This window comes from Camelus bactrianus, chromosome 15 (genome assembly GCF_048773025.1).
Source record: "Camelus bactrianus isolate YW-2024 breed Bactrian camel chromosome 15, ASM4877302v1, whole genome shotgun sequence".
NCBI classification, from domain to species: domain Eukaryota; kingdom Metazoa; phylum Chordata; class Mammalia; order Artiodactyla; family Camelidae; genus Camelus; species Camelus bactrianus.
The window spans coordinates 59,936,874-59,949,325 of record NC_133553.1 but is presented as its reverse complement, the minus strand read 5'-3'; the positions used below and the strand labels follow the sequence as shown (position 1 = coordinate 59,949,325).

The following is a 12,452-nucleotide window of genomic DNA, read 5'->3' as shown; positions in this document are numbered from 1 at the left end:
TGACAGTTCAAATAACATTAAAGGAGAGTGATTTAAAAAATCTTAAGGCATAGCTTTTAAATACTTAAAAAACAGTGAGTATATGAAAACTTTTTTGATTGCTTTTTTTAATGTTTGCATTTTTTCCCTTAATGCTTTAAAAATATAAAAACTGTGGAATGTTCCTTTTTAACACATAGGTACTATTTCCATTTCTCTTTGGACTTTGGCATAAGGCCTCACTGCCATTCACTCTGAGATCACACCAAGAAGAATCTGGGCCCCAGTGAGCCAGTGGGACCAGATGTATCAGTCTGAGAAGCTGTTTCATCATTAAAATTGAGCTGAAGACAACTTTATTCTGCATAGAATCTTTGTTTTTTAATGTCAGTTGCCAGCACAAAAACGCTATTTATTCCTTTTCTTCTTACTTGCTTAGGCACAAATAGGGAAGTCCTTCGAACTCAAGTTAAATTGAGTAAAGACATTCTCAGGTTTAAACATGAAATAGCCTGCTGAGGGAAAAAGGAAGCCATGGTTCTCAAAGTGACCTTCCCAAACCAGTAAGACCTGGAAACTCGTTGGAAATGCAGGTTCTCAGGCCCCATAGCAGACCTACTGAATGGGAATCTGGGCTGGTGGAGGGCAGCGTTCTGTGTTAGCAAGCCCCCTCAGTGAGTCTGAGGCTTGCCCAAGTCTGAGAATGAAAGACTGAAAGAGGCATTCACAGAGCTTTCTGACCAGAGCATCCCTGTCCCCTCTCTGTGCCCCAGGGCCTGCCCTGTACAGCTGTCCCCTCTGAGGTCCATTCAGCCCTCCCCTTGGGCATACCCTCCTTCTCGGGCCCAGTTCACACCCAGGGCCAAAGACACACACCTCTGTCTTTGTTTTACAGTCCTCCAGCTGTCCCTCCAATCTTTTCTCATTCTTTCCATTGACTGTTTATTCAGCAACGATTTCTGGAGCCTCTTCTGTGCATCAGGGACTGGCTGCATTATCCTGAGGATACGGAGTTGGACGAAACAGTCTGTGCTCTCATAGGGCTTCCTGTTTGGGGTGGGAGACCAGACATGAACAGACAGCCCCGCCTTAAATATAAACCTCAAATCCTGTCTCCAGGAGTCTCCGCTGATCACCCCAGTCTGTACCAGTTTCTCAGTCTCTCAGACTCCTGACTGTGGGAGTCATTCAGAATCTGAAATTGCAAACCCCCAGGTAGTCAGGTAATATCTTCTCCTGTTGCTCTGGTTCCTTCTCTTCTGAGGACTCTCCTAGTGACATATTTTGATCATCTGCCCAGGCAGATTGTAGCTTTTGAGGGCAGGGTCCTTCCTAATGAAAGCTGCACAGTTGAAAGCCAGGTTTGGTATCAGAGAGTTTTATTCAGCATTAAACTTCCTGGAAGACTCCCGGCAGGGAAGTGTTCATTTATATTGCTCCCCGTGAGTTTTGTTCTCTGTTTTCAAAACTTGAGATTGCTACAGTCAATGCTTGCCAAAATTTATGTTTTAGAAAATCAAAATGCTAGGAGTTTGTTCCTAACAAGTTTATTGGAGAGGGAGGGTGTTTTATCTCAAACCTTATAGTAAGTAAGAGCCAATGAATGTTCAATATGAGTGGCTGTCGTTGGTGTTAGACCCCTTTGGGTGGGCAGAAAAGGGAGGGAGCACCCGTCTCACTCCTCCATGTGGGGGTCTCTACCAGCCCTGAAGCTCAGGGTCCCTTTGGGGCCTTTGCCTGAGAGATTAGGTAGGAGACGTGGGCTTTGGGCCTGGGTCTTCACAAGCCAGGGTGGAGGCAGAGAGGGGTGCTGAGCCTGAGGGTGGCCTGAGAACCAGACTTGTCACCAGCCCCTCCTTTCGGTGAACCAGGGGCTACCGTCCTGGTGTCTGGTTCCACAGCCGAGCGGCCTTTCGGGCAGTGACCGCAGACACCCCCTAACCTCCTGTTACCTCGAAGCCCCTAATGAAGTGCAGCCAAGTGAGTCCTTGTAAAAGGTCCCGGGCCTCTCCAAAGGCTTCAGGAGCTACTGCTGTTTTCTTAGAGGGCCCAAGGAGAAGGCTTTGGGCAGCCTTGCCCTCAGGTGCTTGAGAGGCTTGTCTTGGCATTGAGTTGTGTCTGTTCGAACAGGTGGTGTTCACATCGCACCTTGAGAGGCCTTGGCACCTCCTCCCACTTCCAGGAGCTGGAGGCCTGTGAGTGGGAAGACAGGACTCCACACTGTATTAAGCAAACTTGGAGGAAACTTAAAACTTTTTACAAATTTTAAATTAAAAAAAAAAAAATTTTAATTTTAAAGTTCTAAGTAAAAATATGGATTTGATTTTTACTATGTTGTCTTTCACTCCTTTCCATAAAAACACAGAATTAGGATTACAAACCAGGATTGTGTGCATTTCGCAATCGCCCTGGGTGTGTAGAGCCCGTCTTGCCTCATAAAATGAAATAGAAAAATGAAGGCAAACCTGCTTTGAGACACACTCTGTCGTGGGTCCTTACTGACACATTCGAGAAGCATCCAAGAGTCGATTCGTCTGCCTGTTCCTGCTCGCAGGTTTTGCTTCCACGGTCCCTCCTCCTTCCCTCTTCCAGACAGCATTACAGATGTCTTATCAGGCTTTCCCCAGATCATTAGGATTTATCACACAGCTGTGACCAGCTGGGTCATTCTAAGTGGAAATTAGGTGCTTCTCACGTTGAAATCTCTGAAAAGTATCTCCACAGATCTCCCTCAGCTGTGGGAATTCTGCTACATGCCTGTAGTACTGAGTGCTTTTAAAATATTTAAATATGTAGAATATTTGAGTTCTGTGGGTTAGTGATTATTTCTAGAGAAATATGAGTTATTGAGAAAGTCCTGTTTTTTCTGGCAACAAGTCTCTAAAAGACAGCTCTGTATGGATGACTAAAACTCTACATCATCTTTCCAAAGTGTGACTTCTCCAGAAAACCGGTAAAAATTCAGAGTAGTGACGAGCTTACCAATTTAGTTTTGTTGTGGGTTTTTTGTTTGTTTTCATTCCTGTTTTTTTAAAACTAATTTGTTTTGAGGTGTGTATTTGGTTTACGTTTTGGGACAGTGCTTCTCAAACTTTCTGTGAATGAAGGACCACGTTGTTTGCGTTTTCCTCCTTTATAGAGTAATATGTTAGTAAAACATGATAAAAATAACTACTAGAAAATGAAATCAGAGTACAAAAATGTAAAATAGAAGCCTCGTTTTTAATTAGGTTTACAGAGATACATTTACTTCGTAAATCTGCTTAAGGTTTTCTAAACAATACAGTAGCTCTACTTCATCATGAACCAGTAATGTTCACAGACTGGCTCCATCCCTGGACCACACTTTGAGAAACAGTATTTTAGAGAATGTGTGTGTGTGTGTACACATTTGTGTATCCTCGCACACATTTGGATGTATTGGGTACAGTCACATTATAACATAATATAGATCATATGACACCTTTATATGATAATTAAATGCATCCAGTGAGCTCTTTGGTAAAAACGGAGTTTTTCTGGACGTTACTTTTAAATGCTTAAATTGTAAGCAAGTACAAATGCTGTAATTGTGAGTACAGTTATGTTTCAAAACACAGTTGTTCAGATAATACATCTAATGCATAAAGTAGAAAGTTTTGTTAACGTGAAATGAAATCACCTCCTTTCTGATTCACACTCACCTGTAAATGGGATACAGATACTTTAGATAGGAAATGCTCTATGAAAAATGTATATACAAATGGGACTTTTAGCACTAAACAGTAGGAAATGTTCCTGTCATGTGAAGCATGAGATAAGTGAGTTGTTACCTTCCTTGCCTCAGAGAACAGTTAATTATGGGGACTGGTCTTCAGTCCTAGTGATTGACAGCCATTTTCTTAATGTTTACAAAGTGAGGGAGAGCATTTCATACAAGCAACTCCACACTCTTTATGAGTGCTAACACATTCTCAAGCTGCCTGGCCTTGGTGGCAGCTGTCTTGGTCCCTCTCTCCTAGAGACTGAGGCCCATGAAGGCAGCCACCCGAGGCGGGCCTTGTGTGCCAGGCTCTGTCCATCTGCATGTCTGTCCGCCTGGAGGGCAGCATGGCCTTCTTTCACACAGCCTTGGAAGGAGGTTCTGTGAAGTTTTATTAGGGTTAGCCTTATTCCTCTAGGATGAGACTCATAATTTCTAAGTGATAACGGGGTGTGGGAGAAGATATCCAGCCCCTTGAAGACCAGACTTTATTCGCCTACCAGACTCCCTGCTTTCTGGCAGAAGGTCCCAAGACAGCGTAGATGCGGGATGAGTTAAAAGAATGAAAGAGGCAATTCAGTAAAAGGCAAATCGCCTTTAGAAGAAAAACTGGATAACTACAAAGCACTTTTATCATATGTGAAGACACCCGAAAGAGTGAGTGTCCTTGAGGAGAGCATTCACCCGTGTCTGGGTGAGCGTTGTAGAGGAGTGAGGGGGCAGGCAGGGGCCTGGCTTCCTTAGAACCGTGTCTCCTGGTCTGAACGACGTAAGGACAGCTTTCTTGATGAAATGGTTAGAAAGTGAGGTCTATGAGGCAAAGGCCGGTGGACTTGTGATTGCTCTGTTTAGGTGGGAGAAGTTCTGAGAGGAAGGACCAACTCTCCAGCTGCGGGTGCCTTCGTTAAGGCCAGAGCACACCAGGAGGCTGCCTAGGCTGTGTGTGTCCAGCGAGGTGGGCAGGAGTTCAGATTGCACCCATTCCCGAATGCTCAAGGTCTGAGATAGGAGGTCGTCGTCTCTTTGAAATCCAGATGTATCTCTGGAATCACAGTAGGTATTTTGTTATGAAATATCTCCAGTAACCAAACAGCAGTGCTTCTAATTAGAGCAGATTATTTTGAAATTAGTCCTTTTGCACTCAGACATGATTGTATGCAGTGAAATTGAGCCACAGAAAATCTTGGGCTGGGAAACCCACATTCCTCCACTTGAATCTAGACTGAATAGCGGTGGCAGCTCAATCACGGTGGTCGTTTAACACAGCCCAAGTGCTTCGCCACATGTCACCAAACAGGCAGAAAGTCTCTATGCATAAATGAGGAAGGAAACGGCATTTTGAAAGCTCAGGCAGTTCTGCCAAAATTGTCCATAATCCCCTTTCTCCAACTTGCTTCTTTGAATCCTTTCAGGTGTGTTAAAGCTGTAATCTATGACATCTTTATCTGTTTGAGTCATAGCACTGTGTCTTCTTGGGCTTTAAAAATAAATCTGTTTGGGGGAGGGAAGTTGAACCCGCGTGGTAACATAGGCATGCAAACGCAAGCACAGACCAGCGGAGAAAGTCAAAATCCCGGTTTCCATGGTAACGTTTAACTTGTCTGTGTCGTACACATTTCTCAAGAAATTCAGTCAACAGACTACCCAGTGATAAAAATTGCTCCACCGGCATACAAAGGTGGATTTCCCAATGAATTCATCTGTTGTAACCAGCCCTGGGCAGGGAGCTCAAGTCCGGGCCCTGACCTCTGAATCAGCGTCTTTTTTACGGTGGAAAATCATTGTGGAATTGATTCCATCTCCTTCCTTTCTCCTTGGCAGATATATGTTGGGGAAAGGAGGAAAACGGAAGTTTGATGAGCATGAAGATGGGCTGGAAGGCAAAATCGTGTCTCCCTCCGACGGTCCGTCCAAGGTGTCTTACACCTTACAGCGCCAGACTATCTTCAACATTTCCCTTATGAAACTCTACAACCACAGGCCCCTCACCGAGCCCAGCTTGCAAAAGACCGTGCTCATCAACAACATGTTGAGGCGGATCCAGGAGGAGCTGAAGCAGGAAGGCAGCCTGCGGCCCGGCTTCCCCGCCGCCTCCGCGCCCGCCGACCCGCTGGGCGCCGCCTACCGGGAGGCGCCGCCCGCGCTCGGCCAGCCCGCCGCCGCGCCGCCCTGCGAGCTCGCCAGCCCCGCGCCCCTGGAGGCCTGCCTCACCCCGGCCTCGCTGCTCGAGGACGACGACACTTTTTGCACTTCCCCGGCCGCGCCGCCCGCGGCCCCCGCCCGACTCGCACCTCCAGCCCTCCCGCCGGAAAAGGACAGCTTCTCCTCCGCCCTGGACGAGATCGAGGAGCTCTGTCCCACATCTACCTCCACGGAGGCCAAAGGGGCCTCGGGCGGGGCCGGCGCCGGCGCTCAGAGACCCGAGGGGCCCCAGGACGGCCGAGCCGACGACCCGAAGCTGATGGACTCCCTGCCCGGCAACTTCGAGATCACCACGTCCACGGGCTTCCTGACGGACTTGACCCTGGACGACATCCTGTTCGCCGACATCGACACGTCCATGTACGATTTTGACCCCTGCACGTCGGCGTCGGGGACGGCCTCAAAAATGGCCCCGGTGTCGGCCGACGACCTCCTCAAGACGCTGGCCCCCTACAGCAGCCAGCCCGTCGCCCCGAGCCAGCCTTTCAAGATGGACCTCACGGAGCTGGACCACATCATGGAGGTGCTGGTCGGGTCCTGAGCCCCAGGGCCCCGCCGCGGCGCCCGCGCACCCCGACAGCTCTCCGCACTGTGCATGCACCCTGGCTTGCCTTTTTCTGAGAAAAAGAACATTCTACACAAGGATCACACTAGTTTTTGCTTTGAGCAGAGTTGGAGTGCCTTCATCCCAGTATGACCACTTTTAATATGCTTTTTTGAGTGGTTCCTCAGAGACCTACTACCCGGGAATAGGAAAGAATACATTTGAAGACAGTTTCGCCATGCTGAATGACAAAATAAACAGTTCAAGTGAAGCACAAGGAATAAGTTGGAAACGCTGTAAATTGCATGTGCATATTTGTCTATTTTTTCTATAAGTTTTATTGCAAGAGGTAAAAGAAGAAAATATATATATATATTATTTAGATAATCTCAGTACCTTCTCCGGCATTTTCGCCCTGTATAGGTTGACTTGGCAATTCAGCCTTTTTAGAGGCATTAACTACTCCTCGTAAGTGTTGCATTTACATGGCTGTTTAGAAACTGCTGCCCAAAATTTATTTTATATTTTTGTACAGATTCCGCAGTTTATGATATTGTTTTTCTAAAAACAAATGCTGTTTATACATATGAGATAGCTATTTTGATAGGATTTGCTCACATAGTTCCTGCAAACTTCAGATGTACAAGTTGCACTTGTACTTTTATAGAGTTGTAATGTTTTATATGTGTTTGGTGCAAAGAGAAAATTGGATCAAATCAATCCGCAGTTGATGTCCCCAAATGCAAACACACATATACACACAGCGCTTTAAGAAGGGCCAGGCGATGTCACACCCAAATTTCACAAGCACCGACCCCCTGGCATGAACACCCGCCAGCACTGTGACTTCCAAAGCCAGAGCCACGTCTGCTCATCAAACTCGCATTAAGCAGTTGGCGGGAGGTGGCCATGTAGCTCGGGGTTTATGTGATGGTTCTCTTTATCTCTCTCTCTCTCTCTCTGGGAAGGCTACCGCGTACTCACTGTATTTATGCCAAGTCTGTGCTTTTAATTGTTGTTATTGTTTTTAAACAGAACCCCAGATCTTTCCTTTTGGGCATAATTTTTATGATGATCTGAAATTTTACAGTCGAACAAAATTTTTTGGGAAGTAACCAACCTCTTCATGGAACTAAACCCTATTGCAATGCTTAGGGCTTGTCTAGAAGAAAATCTCCACCCCTCCACCCGCTACTTCTTCATCCCACCCCAACCCCTGCTTGAAGGCATCCATCATGTTGCTCAAATATCTTTTCCAGCTTCCCTTCCCCAGAGCTTTCGTTCCCTTGGTTGCTAAGTGCTGCACATAGCATCTTCATGATCACCACCGTGAGCCTGGCTCACCTCCGCCCAGCCTGGGATGCACTCTTGTAACACCCATGGCTCTTGAACCTGGAGTTGGTCCCATTACGTCATGGCTTCCAGTCTGGTTGCTTTCTGAAATCAACTGCTTTAACTACACTTTACAAGGCTGTTTTACCCAAATACACAGACAGGACTTGCTATGCATGTTCCCCTCCTTCCCCCTCGCCATCTCCCCCTATCTACCCAACCCCCTGCCAGGACACTTGAGAACTAGCTTTTTATTCTTAGTGGTGTATATTTAATTTTAAAACGTTTGCAATGTATCATGCTTGTTGCTGAAATTGTTCATGGCCTTTCCGTTTCAGTTTTTTCTTTCTTCCAATGGTACTTTAGCTGGTTACAACCTATATTGTTGAAATGCAGATGGCTTCTTTAGGAATAACTTTTATATTTATTTAAGAATTTTTAAATTATGGGATTTGTGTTGTTGTTGTTGTCTTTGTTGTTGGTCATTTGTCAATATTCAGTCACCAATTCTGCTCACTTCTTGCCATGGATAAAATTGAGTCTTTCTGGCCAATTAAAAAAGACAGCTTTATAAAATGGCACTTTAAACAAGCCATAGATAGTTTTTATAATGCACATGGCGAAAAGCAAATACATTTGTGATGAAGGAACTGCTCATCTAAGCAAAAGATTCGTGTATGGTATGATTAAGTCTTTCTTCATTCTGATTCACTTTTTCCCCCCACTTGAATGTGTTTTTCAAGGCTAATTATCAACTCAGTAGTGCAGTGAGAAACCGATCAAATTGCACCTTCTCCTGCAAGCACCCTCCACCGGACGCCTCTCACTACTGCAGATGTGTCATTTCCTTTGATAGGACCAGGGACCATATAGATAAGGTGAGGGTGGTCATAGATGCTTCCAATGTCACTGTGCCTGTCTATTTGAAGGGCTTCCTTTTCCCGTAGAGAACAAGTCTGCCCAGACCCCACACTCTGGAGAACTGGAGGACCCAGCAAACTCTCCACATGCCGCCCACAGACATGTACATGGACGTGCACAATAGTGTTGATTATTCCGGACAATAACAGGGTAAGGCGGCTGATTTGCCATTGTTAAAAACTGACTGATAGTAACTTAGAACAACTGTACTTCGGTTGGATTAGCAAATCGTGTGTTTTAACAAATCCCATATGTTGGGCAGCAGTTCAAATAAGCACGGCGAAGTGTTGCCTACACGTGGTTCTCCGGCTCTCCCGCATTTGTAAGGCTGGGCTTCAGGATCAAAACAAACCCCACCTCCCTTCCCCCAGCAGCAGGCAAATGCTTTTTAACTCTGGACGCCCTCGCCATAAATTCTAGATCTTCAAGGTTGAATGAGGAAGATGTGGGAAATTAGTGGCCCCTTTTAAAAAGAACAAAACCATCAAGTGTTCCAGTTATCTTTGTGTCTTATTTTTACGAAGTGATGTCCCAACAGGGAAGAACATGAGCCTGTGTGTGACCTCCAAGTCCCAGTTTGAGGGCAGGATGGGCTTCCAGATGCCACCCGGCAGCAGTGCCTTCTCCTCTCTAAAGGACATCCCGTGGCATTCAGAGTCAAGCAGGCAGTTGGAGGTGCCTTTACAAGAAAGACATGCTGGGTGGGGCTCGGAGAGGACAGTTATTGACAGTTATGTGCAATGAAGTGACAAGATGAGAGCAGAATAATAAGAGCTTTGAATTTGAAGTGATTTTTTTTTCATAAGTTATTTATTCCTTTTTTTTCTGTGTAAATATATTTATTTTACTGTGGAGCTCTCACAACATCTGGATCGTAACATGTGCAGAATGTATGGTAGGAATGTATTCTCTCGTAGGAATGTCAATCTGTATTACAAGGGGGTCCAAGCCCGACCCCTGGATCTTTTCATCATGTGCACAGTCCACACTCATTTGTACTCTCTTCTCTAATATGGGTCTCTTTGAAATATGCAAAAGGTATGGATGAGGAATGTTTTAATACCTCCAAATTTTTAAGAAAATCAAGCATCAAAGGGTTGATATTTTTAAACATGTTTTTAGTCGCACTTTCTCTTTATGACAGAGGGGGCAACCACACTGACACCCTCATTCACACCGGAGGGTAAGAACTCGCCAGAGCCACCTCCACCTGAGTGTCTTTCTCAGTCGTGCTCTTTATTGCCATAGCCCCTTGGAGTGTCCCAACTGCCCTGAGGTCAATCAAGGAAAATTCTCAGATAAATAATCTCCAAAGAGCCAAAGTGTCAACTTACAGATCATTTTTAAAGCATACATTTATTAACCACCCTTGTGGTAAACAATGAATTATGAATCCACAGGGCAGCCTTCTCAAATGACAGACATAAGAAAGAAGAGAGAGACTCTACTTTGTGCCGCGATTGTTATCCTTTGTATGAATTGTCTTAATTTCAAAATCTTGCTGTTCCAAATTGGACCTTTATATGCTTTCTGAAAATAACTGAAAAGAGTATATTTAACCTGTCCTGGCTGTAAATGGTTAACTTCTTGTAACTGCCAATGGCGAGTTGCAGCGAGGTGTGTGCGTCCCACTTACGTACATTTCTTTTCAGGGCTTCTAAGAATGAGTCTAAATGGTTCTTGAAAATTAGCCAGGATCAAATGCTATTGCAGACAAAGCCAATAAAAATTTTCGGCGTCTTTTGGGGATCACAAGTTTGGAAGAGAAGTGCGGTCATACGAGCAAAACACCAAGATTTGGAAAAGATGTACATAGTGATATGTTTGGTGCATGGTTTTTGAGGAGGGCTTTTGTCAAAAAGGAGGTGTAACCTTTTCCCCCACAGACCTGAGAGCTGTGCCTTTTCTATGCAATATTACAGACGTTACATCGGAACCCAGGTGGCTGTACTCACATGTAGGTTTGGGCTGTAATCTAAAACAATTGGACAGATTAAATGTACATGGAAATGAGCAGTCTTACTTTTGTAGTTTTATATTATACAATAAACAGTTAAAAGAAGAGAGAGGTGTGTTTGCAGTTTCCTTTTGCCCGGAGCACAGCCAGCTCGGATGTCACAGGTTGCTCGTGTGAAGGAACGGTCTGCAGGTGGGGCCTCTGCCCAGCTTGGTCCTGCTGACGCCCTCCCACCGTCTTGGTCTCCGAGAGGAGCACTTTCCCCTGTTGGCTCTCCCCCGCCTCGTAGGCCCTTCTCGAACCTCCTCCCCCAACTCTCTAAATACTATTTTTTTCCAGGGTTTGGTCCGAGAGCAGCTCTCTGCTGAGCCTCCACTCCTGCTTGCTCTCCCAAGAGGAACTAATCCACTCAGGACTCTGAAAACTTGTTTCCAGCTCCTACCTCTCCCCCAGCTCTGGGTTTTAAGTATCCACTGAGCTTGGTCCTCTCACACTCGGTGAGTCTAAAACAGCCTCGTTTCCCCCACGGGGCTGATCCTTCACCTCTGGGCCTCTCTTTGGCCTCATCCCCCTCCCCCCAGGTGTGATTCCGCCACCTTCTCTCTTAAACCTACCTTGGCTTCCCCAACGCGGGCCTCTTCTCTCCTGGTCTCCCATCATATCGCACCTGCTTCCTAACTGCCATGATCCTTTCTCTACCTCCTTGATGCTAGAGCTGGCATTCCAGCTCCAGTGGTTTATGAATTTGTTGCACATTCTCCAGCAGCCACCCGCTCCTGCCCCACATTTATCCAGTCCCGCCATCCCCCACCATCGTCCACCAATCAGTGGAAGGGACCCTGTACAATCTCCTCGCAGCTGGGCCATCTTTGAGAGTTGTGGGATCCAACCTCACCTGCTCAGGCAGCTTTGGGCCACTATGCCAGCTGGTGAGGGAATAGGGCTGAATACAAAGGTTCCATTCAATCAAAAATGGGATATAGTGGAGGGGGGGGTGTTGGAGGTGTTATGGATTGAATGATGTCCTCCAAAAAGGAGATGTTGAAGTCCTAACCCCCAACACCTGAGAATGTGACCTTAATTTAGAAATGGGGGCTTTACAGCAAGAACCAAATTTAAATAAGCTTATTACTGAGGGCTCTAATCCAATATGACTAGTGTCCTTACAAATAAGGGGAGGTTTCGATACAGAAGAGCACAGAGAACACCATGTGAAGAAGCCACAGACCAGGGCACTGTGTCTACGTGCCAAGAACACCAAAGATCGCCAGCAAACCAGCTGGGGGAGTGGCATGGACCAGACTTCCTCCTCACAGCCCTCAGAAGGAGCCAACCCTGCTGACACCCCAGCCTCTGACTTCTAGCCTCCAAAACAATAAATTTCTATTGTTGAAGCCACTGCATTTGTGGGACTGTGTTACGGAGGCTCTAGCAGACAAACACGGGGGAGAAGAGGCTGCACTCTGTCCACACATCCCGGTGGAGATACTCATTAGGCAGCTCGAAGAGACTGTTGCTCAGTAGAGAGGTTTGTCTCTGGAATAAGAGCATCTGCTGTTAATTAGGGAATTTGGGGGACTTGTTCAATCTCTCTGTGTTTGTGAGAGCAAGATAAAGCCATAACTCCTAAAACACTTCGAAAATGTCGACCGTGCAATAAAAATGCAAGTTCGTCCTTCTCTATGGCAGGACAGAAGCATAGAGCATGGTCTTGTCTGGGCCCCGGGCCCACTCCTGTCGGCCCTCTGGACATCCCCATTGCCAGCACACTGCAT

At 46.1% G+C, this 12,452-nt stretch overlaps 1 protein-coding gene across 2 annotated transcripts in view; it reads left to right on the top strand.

Moving 5' to 3' along the window:
* Nucleotides 1–10,784, top strand: part of SERTAD2 (SERTA domain containing 2) — a 105,584-nt gene extending 94,800 nt beyond the window's left edge. For both annotated transcript variants that reach the window (XM_074341228.1, XM_074341227.1), the window contains exon 2: nucleotides 5,543–10,784. In XM_074341228.1, coding sequence (XP_074197329.1) covers nucleotides 5,547–6,464 — 918 coding nt within the window. In that variant the 5' untranslated portion in view covers nucleotides 5,543–5,546 and the 3' untranslated portion in view covers nucleotides 6,465–10,784. The remainder of the gene's footprint in view (nucleotides 1–5,542) is intronic.
* Nucleotides 10,785–12,452: the final 1,668 nt, after the last annotated feature.